General features: G+C 48.7%; 1 protein-coding gene across 4 annotated transcripts in view; it reads right to left on the bottom strand.

The window, feature by feature from the left end:
• LDLRAD4 (low density lipoprotein receptor class A domain containing 4) overlaps nt 1–16483 on the bottom strand; it is a 460618-nt gene that overhangs the window by 7339 nt on the left and 436796 nt on the right. For all 4 annotated transcript variants that reach the window (XM_023592136.3, XM_012529617.4, XM_023592137.3 and 1 more), the window contains one exon: nt 1055–1108. In XM_023592136.3, coding sequence (XP_023447904.2) covers nt 1055–1108 — 54 coding nt within the window. The remainder of the gene's footprint in view (nt 1–1054; nt 1109–16483) is intronic.

Here is a 16483-nt window from a genome sequence, read left to right on the forward strand (position 1 = left end):
GGGCTCCACGGGTGAGCCTTCGTCAAAGCCTCACCCAGTGGGACTCGGGTCAGTGTATTAATTACTTATCCTTACACAAGCTGTTGCCTTAGCAATTACTCTTTTTAAAAACTCCAAGATAAGTGATTTTTTTCGTTCTTTCTGGTTTCTAGACTTTTCCAGCTATTTGGGTTCAGGATAAAAGTTTCCTGTAGCTATTTTTAGTTACTAACATGAAAAAAACCCACTTTCATTCCAAAGTAAATACAATTATAGATATTTTTTCAAAGAGGATTCCAGATATTAAATTTCTTATAAAATCCTCTCATTTATTCCACCAAGTTTCTTCTAGAAGAGAGGTCTTTTTGTGTATATACTAAAATAGCCATGACAGCTCTCAGATTGGTATTTTTAACTTAGTTAGATTAACATATTTTTAATATTTTAAATTTCATATTACTAAACCTGGAGATCTGGAAACTAATGCTATGCTATTCATAAAACATGTCCCCGCCTGCATGCCACATTATCAGCACGGGGTCAGTGAAATGCACATAATTAACTGGTTCCGTCAAGACTGCGTACCCAGGCCTTATAGTCCAACTTTTTTCTGATTCTGGCTCATATTTAAAACTAGAAAAAACTATTCCTAATCAACATGGAGTGGAGAGTTTATTCACTGTCTTATCTGCAGAAATTTGCTGTCAATATATAACCCGCCTGCAGTGGAAAGTGTATAGGGTTTTATAATAAATGGCCTGATGCTAATGTGTAAATGGCAAAAAAAAAAAGTGAGTGATTCTCAACCTGTTTTACACTAGCACAAATAATCCCTAGAAGTTACTGGGAAAATGGCCTTCCTTTTAAAACCAGTTCCAGGCATTTGTCTTCATTTTGATGTGTCATTTCTTCCTCTTTATCTTATTTCTTAATCTTATCCTCCTTCAATTTTGTGGCAAATAATAACTTTACCTGCTTCCCAGTTCCCCCCACTGCCTTCCACCCCTGTGCCATCTGGGGCACCCACACTTCAGCATAAGCACCTGCTCAGGCAGCCCCTGGCCAAACCCCTTACCTCAGAGGCGCCCTGCCGGGGCATGGAGCTGTCCGCAGGCCACAAGCACCCTTCCTGGCAGGGGAGAGGGGGCGGGGGTGGGTGGGGAGGGCAGGGATGTGAGGGTAAGAAACACCAGAAGAAAATCATTAGTTTCATGCAGCAGCACCCCAAAAACTTTAACCACAACTTTTTTAAAAAATATTTTCACAGCAGAAGTTGTGAATCTACAATTGACCACAACACTTTGAAACAAAGAATAACAGTATAATGAGTGTAGCAAACACTGGTGATTTATGGACGTGCTTGGGCTGACATGGGCAGGTTTAAGGAGTTACTGCTAGTTGGAGAACAGCTGCAGGATAACCTAGGGGCTGTATAACTGATTTTGGAGGTAGATGAAGATTGTGGATAATAATATAAATACAGGAATGTCCTACTGCAAGGTGCTAAGAACATGATGATAGGTGGGAAAAATATAATTATAATAGAACTATTATTATATAACTTACAATCTATATGTTTTATAAAAATATAACATATAGACTATAGTTAATAATACTATAATATTTATGTAGCAAAAGCAAAGAAGGTACTATATCAATGCTAAAGGTAAAAAAATAAAATTTGGGGTTTGGTTTTGTGAGATATGAATATGAGTAAGCATTTTCTTCTCTTCTTCATTAACAAAAGACCTTGTTCATGTCATTTAACCCATCTGTGCTCATCTGTATATCTTTTTGAACACTGGAGAAACAAGTGAGCTTGTTTTTAGGATTTGATGAGATAAAAGTGCCTCGACAGAATTTTTTGGAGTAAGTCTTCCCTAACTTGTTAAGCTGCCTTTTGACTGTTATTTTATTTTCTGAATTTGAAATAAAAAAGAAAAAGGGATTAGAATTCTTATTTGACAGCAGTCGACCTGTTCGAAACACAGAGCAAGAGGGAGTTGGTCCTCTTTACATTAAATGGATGGTTGAGGAGCTTAGGTCCCAACCTTCACACAGGAATAGATTTTAGGTCAAACATCTTTCACTCTAGATACATGGGTGTTGGAAATAGATGAAAAATGAGCATCATTTTGACATGGTCGGTCGGCTTTGAGTTAAGCAGAGTAAGAAAAAAGTTCGAGCCCGGCCAGAGGAGACCTTTCAAATTGGAAACTGAGTTCCAGAAGCCTACAGGCCCTTGCTGTGCCTTCTAGTCATTGACTCTTTCATCTGTACATTCACAAGCAGATGCAACCTTTCAGTTGTCTAATATCTTTTCCCCAAAGGTATGTCCAGACTGACGACGTGACCGATGACCCTTTCTAACACCATGAATTTGCTGCTGAAGCATTTGAGCATGTCGCCCCTTTTGAGCCCGGGTCGCTGGCCATCAGCAGGGGCCTGCTGGGCTCTGAGCCAAAGGTCGGTTACTGTAATAAAGAGATAAGAACTGCTGGGATGGGGCAGAGCAGGCACCTGTGCTTCCGGATCTTCAGTCCTATTCGTTTACAATCTTGGACAATCATTTCACCCCCAACCCCCCACACACCCAAGAGCCAAAAATGCCTACAAGTAAAGACCTACGGAGCAAAACCTCCTTAACTCATCAGATGCAAAGGTGAAGCCCTCTCTCTGTTTACGGGGCCCCTTGTAAGGGTACCTGTGGACAAGCTTCCTAATAGATATGAATTCCCCCTTCACTGCTAACAGGGTGTTCGTCCCATACAGGAAACTGACCCTATGGTACATGCAGCGCATCGTGGAATTCATAACAATTACCAACTGGGTATTCCTGGTTTTAGGACTATAAAAATCAGCAATGGAACCTTCCGGCAGGTGACAGCTGGAAGATCCAAGGAGAACCAAGTGGCTGACCCATGTGCCCACCATGTCCCAGTCGAGTCTGGCTGACATTGCAGGTCACATCTCCCCCCTAGAGCAAAGGAGCAAAAATCACCATCGTTCTGGATTGCTGCATGAACTCTCAGATTGCAAAGAAAAATTCTCATCTTGGATGGTTCTAAAGATTCACAATCAAGCGTGCTTCTCCCAAGACTGAGACTCAGGCTAGGCCCAGCCCCCTTCCTGCCCAGCACCTACGCTGGTGCCTTCCGGCAGTGGAAGGAGAAACCCTTCCTATCTCTCAGCCCCCAGCTCGAATCTCCCTGCCAGGGAACCTGCCCTCAGCAGCTTCCCTTGCTGGGAGAACACACTGCACAATGCTCATTCCAGAAATCCCACTGCCAAGGGAATTGAGGGGAAAGACACCGGCAGTAACCAGCCCCAGTGGCTTTATTTTCCTAGCAATGAGTGTAACTGGGGGGTGGGGGGAGTGCCTGAAAGAGATACCCTCAGGCCTGGGGAACACGGGTCCTAGCTCACCTGACACTTCTCGGTCTTCTACTTGACCTCTCCCCGCTGCTTTGAGTGGCGTCCCAGGCCACCCCAGGGCCCTTCCTGGGCCCCTCCCCTCCCACAGCGCATTCCCTCCCGGGCTCCCATGCCTGGCCTGGTCACGGGTCTGTCCCCAGCGCAGCCTCTCCCCACCGCCTCCAGACCTACGTGCCCGACCATCGTCATCTGGGGACCTCCTCAGGTTTCCTGCAGACCCCAAGAGCTAAGCAGGTGCCAGCTTCTCCCCAAACCACTTACTCCTCTCTTCATCTGTCCAGGGGCTCCAGCCAGCACCCTCCCCTCCTGCCTCCAGGCCAGCGCTCACCTTCACCCACCCTGGACAGTCTCCTGGCCGCCCCCTCTGGCTCAGTCCCTGTTCCCAGAACCATCCTCCTAAAGAGCAAATCTGATCCCTTATCACCCCCCCACACACCGAGCTCTGCCATTGGCTACCCTCGTGGGTCTGGAAAAAGTCAAGCTCCCTCCCAGCCTCCGTCCTCCCTCTCAAGGTACCCGTAGGTCACCTCCCGCCGGCCTGCTCTCCTCGCCTCTCCCCACCACCCCTCCCTACCGCCTCCCCTGCCTCCCCTTGGGGGTCCTGAAACCAAGTCAGGACCCGCCCTGTGAGCTGTCCCAGCCACCCGCCTCTCTCCCACCTCCCCGCTCTTTCTCTCTAGGAAATTAACACCGCCCCTAATGAACAACTCTTGTTAGTATTTTGTCATACCTGTTATGTCTTTTAAAATTCACACACGATACATGTATATTTCTTCCTTACAACACACGCAGCGAGAGCCGTTACAGGTAAAGTAAACCACCCCGCCCTGGTCTCTTCTCTCCTGCTGACCTCAGAGAGTTCCACTGCCAGGAGCTCTGGGCACTGCGTCTTTTTTAAAAACTTTATTTCAACTTCAAAAAATAAAACGACAGACAAAATTATGGAAGCATTACTTTAAAAAAAACCCTGTCCAGGCACATTTATCTTATTTAATCCTAAAAACAAGCTCAATTGTTTTTCCAGTGTTCTAAAAGATGAATAAATGAGCACAGATTGGTAAGATGACCAAGTTAATGACTAATTAATGAAGAAGCTGGAAAAAAAAAAGCTTGATCATATTCACATTTTATAAAACTAAGCCCCAGAATCTTTTTTTACCTTTAGCATTGATATAGTACCTTCTTTGCCTTTGCTATAAAAGTATTACAATTTTACTCAACTATAGTCAATAAGTTATAATACAGTAGTTGTATTTTCTCTGTGTATCACCAAGTTCTAACACTTTGCAATAGAGGAACATTCTTTTATTTGTATTATTAACCACAATCCTTCCGTACCACTAAAATCACTATATTATACCATCCCTAGATCACTCTTTAGCTGTCTATCAATTGACATTAATCTCCCTAGACTACCCCTTTCAGCCACAGTCACATTTATAAATCAGTGGTGTGTGTTAGACTCATACTGTGTTACCAATTCTATCTACTGAGTCTTTTTTAAAATACATTTTTATTAGAGAAGTTGTGAACTTACAAAACAGTCATGCACATGTACAGAATTACCATACAACACCCCTCCACCAACACACCACATTACAGAACATGAGATACTTTCTTCAGACCATTACACTACCTGTGGTCCCTAGTGTACATTTGGTATGTTTTTTCCATACCTCCTATTTATAACACAGTACATCTTTGGCATTGAGGCAAGAATATTACGTACTGCTGCTACCTATAGTCCACAGGTTACATTAATTTTATTTTTCCCATGCATCACCATAATCTTACCACCTTGCAGTAGTGATGTACATTTGTTCTAGTTCAAAGGAGGACATTCTTGTATTTGTACCATCAACCACAATTCTCATCCACCTCTGTTATTCAGTCCCTAGCTTTCTTTCAGTTGACATTGACATCCCTGGACCCCCTTTTCAGCCACTCCCATTTATAAACTAGCTGTGTTGTTAGTTCTACTCACTCTATTTCCACTGAGTCTTTTTTGATGATGCATTTCCAGGGCCTGCAGTTCTTGGTACACAGTGAGCATTTGTTTAAAAAACAACCAAAATACTTTCTTAAAGAAATGCTGCCTTGCCTGAAACTTCCCCTCATGGCGCACTCCTCGGGTTACGCCGCCTGCGTGGGAGAACACTCTGGCTGCTGGCTGGCGGTGCTGGGCACTGGCTGGCTCCTGCTACCCCCGGTGGGAAACCTCCAGCTGACCCGAGCGCAAACCACCAGAGCCTCACTTCCCCTTGGACTTGCTTTACCCCGTCCTCCCAGCACGACAGACAACTCAAGTCATCTGTTTAATGTGAAAATCACCGAATCATTTTGATTTTGTTGATGTCTTGTGGAAATGGGCCAGAAAAAGGAAATGGACAGGCTGCCCTTAACCAGCTAAAAAATGGAGAGGGCCCCAGCAGGCCACTGTGGCCATCGGCCACCATCAGGAGGGCTCGCTAGCCACACCGCGTCCAGAGCTCCCTGAAACTCATGAGAAACTGTGCTCTTCTCTTCCTCCAGGCTGTCCTTGGCCCAAGTGGATCTCTGCAGAAGCACCTCCTCACGGCTCCTTCTACGGTAGTCTGGCTGAGCTTGGGTCCAGTTCTTGTTTTGCTAAAGCTGCTCAAACAGATGCCATAAAATGGGTTGGCTTTGACCATGGGAGTTTATTATCTTACAGTTTCAAGGCTGAGAAAAGTGTCCACATCCAGGCATTGTCGAGATGCTGCTTTCTCCCCCAAGGCTGGCTGCTGGCGATCCTGGACTCCTCTGTCACATGGTGAGGCACACAGCGGTGTCTGCTGGTCTCACCTCTTCCAGATTTGCTTTCAGTTTCTTACTTCTGTGGATTTCTCTCTCTGTATTCATCCTGTTTATAATGGACTCCAGTAAGAGGATTAAGACGCACCCTGAGCTATGCCTTCACCTCATCAACAGGACTCTTTACAATTACGTTTACATCCACAGGAATGGATTAGCTGTAAGAACATGCTTCTCTGGGGTTGGCACACACCTCCACGTACACGGGGGTACCCATGCCCTGGTTGCCCCCTCCTTGCCATCTGATGCAGGGTACAACTGTCTTCTGTTTCAAAGCCTACACAGGAAATGGGGACCTGCAGGAAGATGAATCAGGGTGAGGGTCGGGATTTCCATGAAGGATCCATTCCACTCCTGCCTTGAAAAGTCTCTCAACAGCTGCCAGGGCGCCCAGATCCTGGAAGTTTTTGTTTCCCCTGCCTGGCTTTTATTCCTTGCAGGAATAACATAACGGTGAAATAAAAATTCCAAAATGGGTGGAGGTTCATCCACAACTCCATCACTCTCTTACTTGAGCAGTATTCTTTTTTCAAGTGCCTGCCTGATGACTGCTCAATGGAATATATTAAGTTTATATAGCCATGATCATAAAATAGTCACAATTTTGTATTTTTCAAATAGTATACTAAAAGTTCTTACCTCTATTGCCACATATGGCTCCCCTTTTCTCTGTTCATGACTTCTCTATAATTTAACTGTTGAATGACATTTTATTCACATTTATAAGTTACTTATATTTTAATCTGCATTCAGTCCTTTCACCTATGTGGCATGTAGGATACCTTATAACTAAAAAATGACATGGGAACAGGCTAAGGTCAGCAGCTCAAGAAGCTGACATTCTAGTTCTGTGCCAGATGTCAATACTTAGAAAAATCAAGACCCAGAAGTGTGACTGTTCTAGAAAGGCAGCATCCAAACCATCCCAGGCAGCTGGCCACTTTCCCCTCAGCCCACTGTGGCCATTCACTAAGACTCTGACTCACTAATCATCAGGAAGATCTCCCTCATGAAAACCTACATTTCTTGTGCTGCTGGTGAAGCCCATTTATCCTGGACAGGTGAGTCCTCTAAACATGGGTAGGACATTTGACTCTTCTGCCAGTTTCTTCCAAGTGCCCTGTACCACTGGGGAGACTGTAGGTAACTGAGCGCAAAGAAGACAGAGCCCTTCCAGTCCCGATGCGTCAGTTTCTTCATCTCTAAATGCCTGTGCTAACACTCCCAGGGAGAAGGCTGCCATCTACTCAAATGGAGCATTTCTGGATCCCCCTTAGGGGACAAACTTTTATCTCCACTATGAAGGCACAAATGTTCTCGAATAATGCTTATATTGTGTTATACTCAGAAAAATCTGCGAAATCAAATAATACTTAAGAGTAGTCTGCAGAATCTTGAGGAATAGGAACAAATTTCTGCTAATGATTTTACATAGGCTTAATGCATTCCCTTTCTTGTAGGCTGTTTCTCCGTAAGCACGCCCCGCACCTGGATCACGGTGGCTCTCAGTCCTTACCAGCTGCAGTGTGCAAGCTGACCCGCATACAGCTGGTGCTCACACCACACTCTCCAGTGGGGCAGGTGGCTTGGGGCAAGTTGGTGCTGTACAAGGCCCCTCTGTTTCACTCAAGCAAGTATTTTAGAATACGAGTGAGCGGGAGGGACTTCACTCTAGGATTTCTTTGAACCACCTCTCATATATATTTTTAAGGTGCATCATTTTCAGATCACTTAAGCTCTATTACTTATAGATGTTTACTTAGGGACATACCTATGACCCACATGGCAACCAATTGGGACATGCTGAGGAACTGCTACATGAAGCTTGTTGGAAGGACCCTCAGTTTTGGGGAGACTAGAAGGGTGAAGGAAGTGAGTCTTAGCACCATCTGGAAGGAGTCATACCCAGCAAGCTGAGTGGGGTCACACATTGGAGCTCCATGGGTACATGTGCACATGTTCGCAGCCAAGGGGATCATGTGGCCAATTCCAGTGAGTCCACGTGCATCACTGTATGAGCATCACATGCAAATCTGGGGGGTACCAGAGTATAGCCACCCCAGGCTGCTCAGAAAGTGAGGAGGGAAGAAAAGGAAACCACAGGAAGGTCCTGCCAAGTACCTGAAGACACGCTCCATGCCGAGGGAGAAATTTCTTCTGCCCGGGAGGCTCATGGAAGGCTTCGGGGAAGAAATGGCAGCTGAGCTAGGACTTGAAGGGTCTCGACAGCTGGTGATGGGTGGGGGAAGCCTCCAAGGAAGAGGCAGTCTTGGAGGCATGGAGCAGAGGGCAGGGCAATGAGTGACAGGCCTGCCCTATGGCTGATGCAGGCAGATGTGGCTGAGGTGGTGGAGAGCGAGAAGGCAACTCTAGGAGGAGGCTCTGGGGCGGGGCGGGGAGGCCAGCTCAGCAACTGGGCATCCCTGGGAGACACATGCATAGGCAGACAGTGGGGAAGGGTCCCAGGCTGGTGCATAATGGGATCAGACCGACAAATGGACTTTGTGCCACATTTAGTCCCCTGGACAATATTTTTAAGCCATTTCCTGCATAACTCTCACCAGGAAAGCAAGTCTGCATCGACTTAAATTTGTACAAGGTCTTCCCCCACAACTGCATGCCTTTTTGTCAAGTTCTTCTAGAAAATCTAATATTCGAATATTTCCACTTAGGCCGACAACATAGCAAAACATGAACCCCTTATAGTTTAATTCTTGGTTAAACGATTGTTTCTTGGCATCCTGTATTCTTAATGTTTCTTACTCTCTTGTTTGGAACAAAGGAAAAAAAGGAACGCACAATAAAGGAAGGCAATGACCGATTATTTGATGACAATATAATAGTATATGATAGATGGTATGGCTACAAACCAAGAGACGGATCTGAAAGGGTAAGGAGGTGCTTAGCTAGGAAAGACCTCGGCTAGAATCCTGGCTCTGCCGCTCTTCAAAGCTGGGACCTCAGGCAGCCTTGTCTTTGCCAGCCTCAGTTTCCCTATTTTGTAATAGAAGGTAGTTGCAAGGCTCAAAGACAGCAATATGCTGCCTGTGCAGTACGCCGTCCACGTAAGAACTACTCAGTAGGTGGTTGCTCTTATGTTACACGTGCCGGCAGTGAGCTGCTGCTCTTATGCACAATTATCTACCATTTTACAATAATGAGCTCACTGAAGCTCCCTTACTTATTTGTGTAGTTTTAAACAAGGTTATATATTCCAAAGGTGGTATTTTTTTGGATGGAAAGGCTGAGACATAAGGGAGAGCTTAAACAAAGTTGCATTTGTTTCAGATCTCTTCAAGACCTTTCTCGCAGGGGTAGGGTGCAGATTCCTAAGGCCGGCACTAACCACAGACTAGTCATGAGTTCAGTTCTTTCCTGGGGCTCCCAACTGCCGGGTGTCAGCAAAACCCGAGGCTCTGGGCAAGACAAAGGACCCGCAGTTGCATAATGACTATGTGTGCTCTTGAAGACATTAGCTCAGTCTGGTGATTACTTGGCCACTGAGAATATCACCATATTTACAAAAATCAGCACAGTTTACCCAGAATATCCTTATGATAGCATGAGCTGAAGGGAGACAGTCAACAGGTTTAAAAAAAGTTACAGCCTTCAATCTTGTGATAAGCTCTTATCTTCTCTGGGGTCTTCTCCCACCCACAGGAAACCATGTTTATGGACTGAAAGCGCTGAGGCTTTGGCTGGGACCCAGGACCCTGAAGGCTGCTTGGCCTTCTGCTCTCTGGAGGGGCACGGGAGGCATCAGATTTGGGGCTGGAAACAACCGGGGCGATCCAGCGTTTTCTAAACTGTGAGTCACAGCCTCTCTCAGAGCTAGAAATCCATTGAAGTGAGGTCAAAATAGAGTCGAAAATACCTGAGCTCATGGAGGGTAAGAAACGCTTGGTGAGACTTCTGTTTTGGTTGCCCGAGGTGTGAGCTGTGATGTAAAATGTGTCCTCCACAGTGAAAATCGGCCCAAAGGCCTCTGAACTAAGCTTGTCACCCCTCGTTTCGGATGCAAGGAGACCGAGGCCCTCCGCTGGCTTAGGCGCTATGGCCAAGCAAGGCCACCGCCAGCTATCTGGGCTTCTATCTACCCAAGGGCTCCTCCCAGTGAGCGAGTGGATCACGGGGCCTTCAACGTCTGCTCTCCTCCATGCCTTCAGGGAAGAATTCCGAAGCCTTGCACACCAGATCTCGGGATGTTCCGCAACACATTTACCTTTTCTTTTTTTTTCTTCTTCCTTTATTTTTTTAATGTTACGTTAAAAAAATATGAGGTCCCCATATATCTGCCACCCCCCTCACCCCACTCCTCCCTCCATAACAACAACCTCCTCCATCATCATTAGACATTCATTGCACTTGGTAAATACATCTCTGAGCATTGCTGCACCTCATGGTCAATGGTCCACACCATAGCCCACACTCTCCCACAGTCCACCCAGTGGGCCATGGGAGGACATACAATGTCCGGTAACTGTCCCTGCAGCACCACCCAGGACCACTCCAAGTCCTGAAAATGCCCCCACGTCACATCCCCTCCTCCCTCTCCCTACCCCCAGCAGCCACCATGGCTACTCTCTCCACGTCAATGCCACACTTTCTCTGATTACTAATCACAATAGTTCATGAATAGAATATTAGTAAGTCCACTCTGATCCATACTCTATTCCTCCACCCTGTGGACCCTGGGATGGTTGTGTCCACTCCACATCTATATCGAGAGGGGGTTTAGATTCCACATGGATGCTGGAAGCAATCCTCCTGCTGTCAGTTGTAGGCACTCTTGGCTCCCTGGTGTGGTGGTTGACATTTACCTTCTATGAAATCAGCTTCCCCTCATTGCTTCCCTTCTCTCAGGTGACCTCTACACTGGCAAAGTGCTCTGGTGTGACTGTCTTTTCTACTCTAGATGGCAGCAACAGCCTAGCTGTAGATGCATCTTCTCCAAGCGGCCACCCCTGCGTTTCTGCCAGCTTGTCCCCCTTTATTTCTCCTTGGGAATCCCTCGTCAGACTTCTCAAGCCTCAATGTCCCAACTCTATGCAACCTAGGACATATCCCTTCAGGGAAAAAGCAAGTCATCCAGGAATGCCTGCTGGGAAGAGAAGGGAATCCTCTCCACGTCCAGGAAACTGCGATGGACCAGGGAATGTTTCCAGGTGCAGTGGGCTGTGGGGAGATGGAGCTGTTCCCTTGAGGAAAGAGTGGTGTGGAAGCACAGCTGAGCAGGAGGGAAAGCACAGGGCTGGAAGGAAAGCGAGCGGCCAGGCTGCAAGAGGGACTGCCGGGGGAGCGATAAGGTCAGGCCATAGGAAAGACCCTGCCTGTGTCCCTCCTGGCAGGCAGGCACAGCCTTCTGTCTGAAGCCAGTCACCAGGTCACAGAGCGAGGAGGAGACCAGCTCAGCCAGAGCACGATGCCTCTCTGCAGCCCGGGGAAGCCTCCCCAGCCACGGCCACCTGGAATTAGAATAAATCAAGGGGATTTTTTTTTTTTTTTTAATTTCAGGACAGACCACACCAGCTTCCCAGGACTAAGTTTAAAAAAATGGCTTTTACCATTCAATTATTAATGTTAATGCAATGTCTATTTAGGAGGTTACTACAAATTTGTTTATGAAATTTTTCATAGATTTTATTTAAAAATCTGATTTTAGCATGTTTATACCATGGTAAAAACCATGTTCAAAGGAGTTACCTTGGGAGGTTGCCCATGCTCAAAACAGTACTGGAAAGCCTTTGGCATCGGTTTATGGTGAGTAGAGGGTTGTTTTGAATCGCAAAAGTCACACACAAATGCATTCTCATCATGAAAATGTTCACAACACAGATTGAGTCCCCCTTGCTTGCCTCCTCCAATCCTGCTTCTCCTTTCTCTGCCCACAGCCACCACCCTGCCACTGCACTCCAGGGAGGCCAGGCAGGGACACTGGCCCAGGGGCCACTGTGCCGGCCGACTTCCGAGAGAAGCCATAGCTTCTCGTTTCCTTGCGCAATCTCCCAGTCATTACACTGGGTCTCACTTTGCCAAAACGCCCTGTAGGACAAGGGAGAGATGATGGTCACGTGCCAGGTGCAGATGTGCGCCTCTGCTGGGGGGTCTCGTGATGCGGACCCCGTTCGGCGCTGTGGGTCAAGGGAGCAGGTTTTGCTGGGAGGGCAGCGGGCCAGGCGGGCACCCCCTCCCCCATGGCTGGGGAAAAGCCAGAGCGCCTTCCCAGAGTGGACAGCGGCCGTAGGTGGTGCTGAGGGGACGCCCCCAGGGGAGGGCCAGGCTTCTGTCTGTAGCTCCACAAGTGATTTAGTCCCTGAAGCAGCTGGCAGCAAACCAATGCCTCTTGTGACTCCTTAGATCAAATTTTTGACACGAAACTACAGTTTTATAGGTCAAAAAAGGCTGAACATTGGCAGTCTGATATGACTCTCACTAAGTAAAATGTCTCTGCCCCTTCTTGTCCCTCAGCTGCGGGTCTCGGGCTGTCCAGGGGCAGAAGGAAGCGGAGGGCTGGCCCCTGGGCTGCTGCACCAGGCAGGTGCTCGGCCGCTCCCAGCTCCGGCGTGGAAGACTCCAGCACCTCGTGCAGACCCCCCACAGGACGGTGTCTGGAATATTTACGCCCCTTCGTTATTTCCCTATTGCAAGGCGGTTTAAGACAGTGAAAAGACATCTCGACCACCTCAAAGTTCTGGAGCCAAACAAATCAGGCGCTCTGAAACCCAGGGTATCTCAGAAAGAACACATGAGGATTTATACCGCAAAACCACCCTCTGCTGTTTGCCACTGGCGAAGCGTTTTGCTTTTCTTGGAATTCCGTTTAAGCCTGGGTCGCTGTTTTTCGTTTTCCTGCAGGGATGGATGCTGCCACCAAATTCAGGGCCAGTATCGTGCGGTCCCCACAGAGCCTCCTGGGGAGGGTTAGGTGGCCCCAGGCTCCCACTGCAGGTGGACGCAGGAGGCTGGGCTGGTCAGCAGGCTTACCCTCATCACAGCCCTCCCTGGCCAGCAGCATCCAGACACGCAGCAGCGGGGATCTTCCAACAAGGTCACTGTGGAGTCACAAACGGAGGAGGGAACAGACTGGGAAAGGAGGTGCCGGCACGAGGAGAAGAGGCAGGACGCTGTGCACCGGTGCCGCCATCCCTGGACCGCTGCGTGGTGGCATTTTTATCTGGAAAGGACCTTCAAGAGCCTCTGGTCCTACCCATCACTTTTCAGAAGAGGGCTCTTCCTGGGAACCCCTGAGATTCAGAGCCGTGAAGATTTTATTTTACTAGCCCTCTGGGTGAGGTGGACAGCTCTGTCATTGACAAGAAGGTCGGTTCATACAGGATCCTCAAGTTGCCTCAACCAAATCAGAACATCTGTCTCTCTCGGATGCCTCTAAAATAAAACTCGGTTATTGCTCTGATATTTCCCCAATGTTAATTTTCCACCTTGACTATCAAGTCTTCCCAGGAGAAATACATAAAAATACATTTAGCCACAAGCGGTCGAGCCAAATCGCCTGGCCCTTTCTTGCTCCAGTTGAAAGTAAATCTGTCTTTGACTGGTTTGCTAAGAAAGACCATCGCAGTTCTCGAAAGAACAGGGCTGGAAGGACCGCGGGAGACGGTGCCAGGAGCGCACAGGCTGAAGCACGGAACGGCCAGCAGGGGGCACCACGCCACAATGTCCCTGCCCCAGGCTGCCAGGAGCCCTCTGGAGGCCCTGCCCCGGCTCAGCGCGCAGGGACTGCAAGCCTGCCGCCGGGACAAAAATGAGGCGCTGTGCGAGCCCCTGAGGGCGCTGATAGAAGTAAAACCACGCAGGCAGCTGCAACCACGAAAGAGCACAGGACACCGTTTCCATCCTCGCAAGCAGGCAAGCCTGGGTTGACCACCCACAACCTTGGCAGGACAGGTGGGGTGCTTCCCTGGTGGTGGGGCCGGGTGCAGCTGGCAGCACCCAGCTCCTGGAGGAACCTATGTCCTGCAGCACCCTACAGGAACCGAAAGGGCTGCCACGGCCAGGCTGGAGGGACGCAGGCCCCCCTGCCCATCCCACCGCAGACCCCGCTTACATAAATCTGAGATACCCCCCACCACTCATAGGCAAAATGGTCCCCCGGCACCCAGTCTCCCCAGTAAGATCTAGAAAATGCCTCCGTCGGTGGGCGGGTGGCGGTGGGATGAGGACCTTGTGCGTGCCTGGCTCGTGGTGGGTGTTCAGTGGAAGGGCGTCGGAGCTTGCTGGGGGAAGCTGACCCAAGACGGAGTCCCAGGCCAGGGCCCTCAGCTCCTGCAAGACCCCTTTCCTGCTGGTAGGTCGGCTCTTCCCTCTGCGAGAACCACTGACGTTAACAGCAATCGTCTTCTGAAAGCGCGTCGCCTTCACGAAGGGTGGCATTCGACACCTGCGCTGTCGGGGAGGGTCCCTTACCCTCAGCTCTGTGGACCTTCTGGGTCAGCTAGCTCTTTGTGGCGGTCGTGTGCACTGTAGGGTGTTTAGAAGCACCCCTGCAGCTGGCCACCCCGCCCCACCCCCGGTTGTGGCACCAACGAACGTCTCCAGACGCTGTCAATGCCCCTGGCTGAGAACCTCTAGAGGAAATGAATCAGATTGTACTTCTAACACTGTCTTAAGGGAAGTGGCATTTCTTAAAAGGAAGTGGAGCAAAAAAGTAGGTAATTACTTGGAGCGTGGAGCTGCTGGGGGATGTTCCTGGGGCGGGGAAAGGCTGTGGAGGGGACCCCCAGGGGAGAGAGGTACGGAGCACAGACACAAGTGGCATGGCCTCCTTCAGGGTGTAGCAGTTTGATATGGTTATGAATTCCAAAAACAGATACTGGATTATGTTTATGATCTGGTGTGTACATGGGCATGATTGAGTTATGATTATGGCTTTCATTGGACCATGTCATTAGGGCATTGAGTCCCTGCCCCTTGGTGGGTGGGGACTCACAGATAAAAGGCATGGCAAAGGACAGAATTGAGGGTTTTTGATGTTGGAGTTTTGATGTTGGAGTTTGATGCTGAAGCCTTAAGCTAGAGTCCCAGGAAGTAAGTACGCAAAGGAAGAGAAGCCAGCCCCGGGAAGAGAGGAACCCTGAGCCCAGGAAGAAGCAAGCCCTGGGAAGAGAAGAACCCTGAACCCAGAGAGAAGCAAGACCCTGGAAGGGAGGAACACTGGAAGTCTGAACCCTCGCAGACGTCGGCAACTATCTTACTCCAACATGTGAAAATAGACTTTGGTGAGGAAAGTAACTTAAGCTTTATGGCCTGGTATCTGTAAGCTCCTACCCCTTTATGAAAACCAACCAATTTTTGTGTTTTGCATCAGCACCCCTTTGGCTGACTAATACAAGGGCATGACCTACTTTGCGTTTGCACCCAGGGGAGAAGGACGTTTGCTTCCGTGTCCTTCCTCTGAACTGAACCGTCTCTACTAACCGTGTTTAAAATGCACCTTGTGTTTTAGGGAGCATCAGCCCAGCCTATTGCTAAACTGTGCAATATTGGTATTCCCACTTTATGGAGGAGGAGTAACAGCACCCAGTCCAGGGTCACTCCGAAAAAATTAAAAAGTCGTCATTGTAAAGGATTAAAACCTACACAGTGTGCCGTGTGGACATCCGCAGCCCTCGCTCAACACAAGAACCAAGCTCTTGGGGGAAATTTCCCAGTGTTGATTAACAGAAGTAGGTGCAGACAGAGATAAAGACCTGCATGGACACAACTCTCTAGCTATCGATTGTCTTCGCTTGCCCTGCATAAGGAACCTCTGAATGTCAATCTCCTTCCTGAGCTCCAGAAAAGGGGGGCCTGTGGCCAGGGCCCCCCAGCAACCAGCTGCCCCAGGCGCAGGCTTGGAGAGGGGCTTCGCAGGACCCGCTTTCAGATCAGTGAGGCACGTGCTCCAAGCAAAGGCACAAGCAGGCGATTGCTGTCCCTTTGGTGAATGACCTTCTTCATCAGTAAGGATGGGACCTCGCGCGGTCTCATCAAATCCCTGGAGGAGGTCAAGCACGGGTCCCCCACCCGCCTTGCCCAGCCGCCTTGCTCTGGCCCTCAGCTGACACTGGGGGGCCCACAGACTGGGGACAGACCCCCAGGCAGAGAGCTATGAGATAATGAGCAAGGGCAGGCTAGGGATGTGCAGGGGAGCAGTGGGAGGTGTCGCCCAACCAAAGGGGGTCAAGGCAAGTTTTGAAGGAAACTGGGCAGGGGTGGGGAGTGAGAGGGGAGCACAGGT

Source organism: Dasypus novemcinctus, chromosome 16, assembly GCF_030445035.2.
Source record: "Dasypus novemcinctus isolate mDasNov1 chromosome 16, mDasNov1.1.hap2, whole genome shotgun sequence".
Lineage (NCBI taxonomy): Eukaryota > Metazoa > Chordata > Mammalia > Cingulata > Dasypodidae > Dasypus > Dasypus novemcinctus.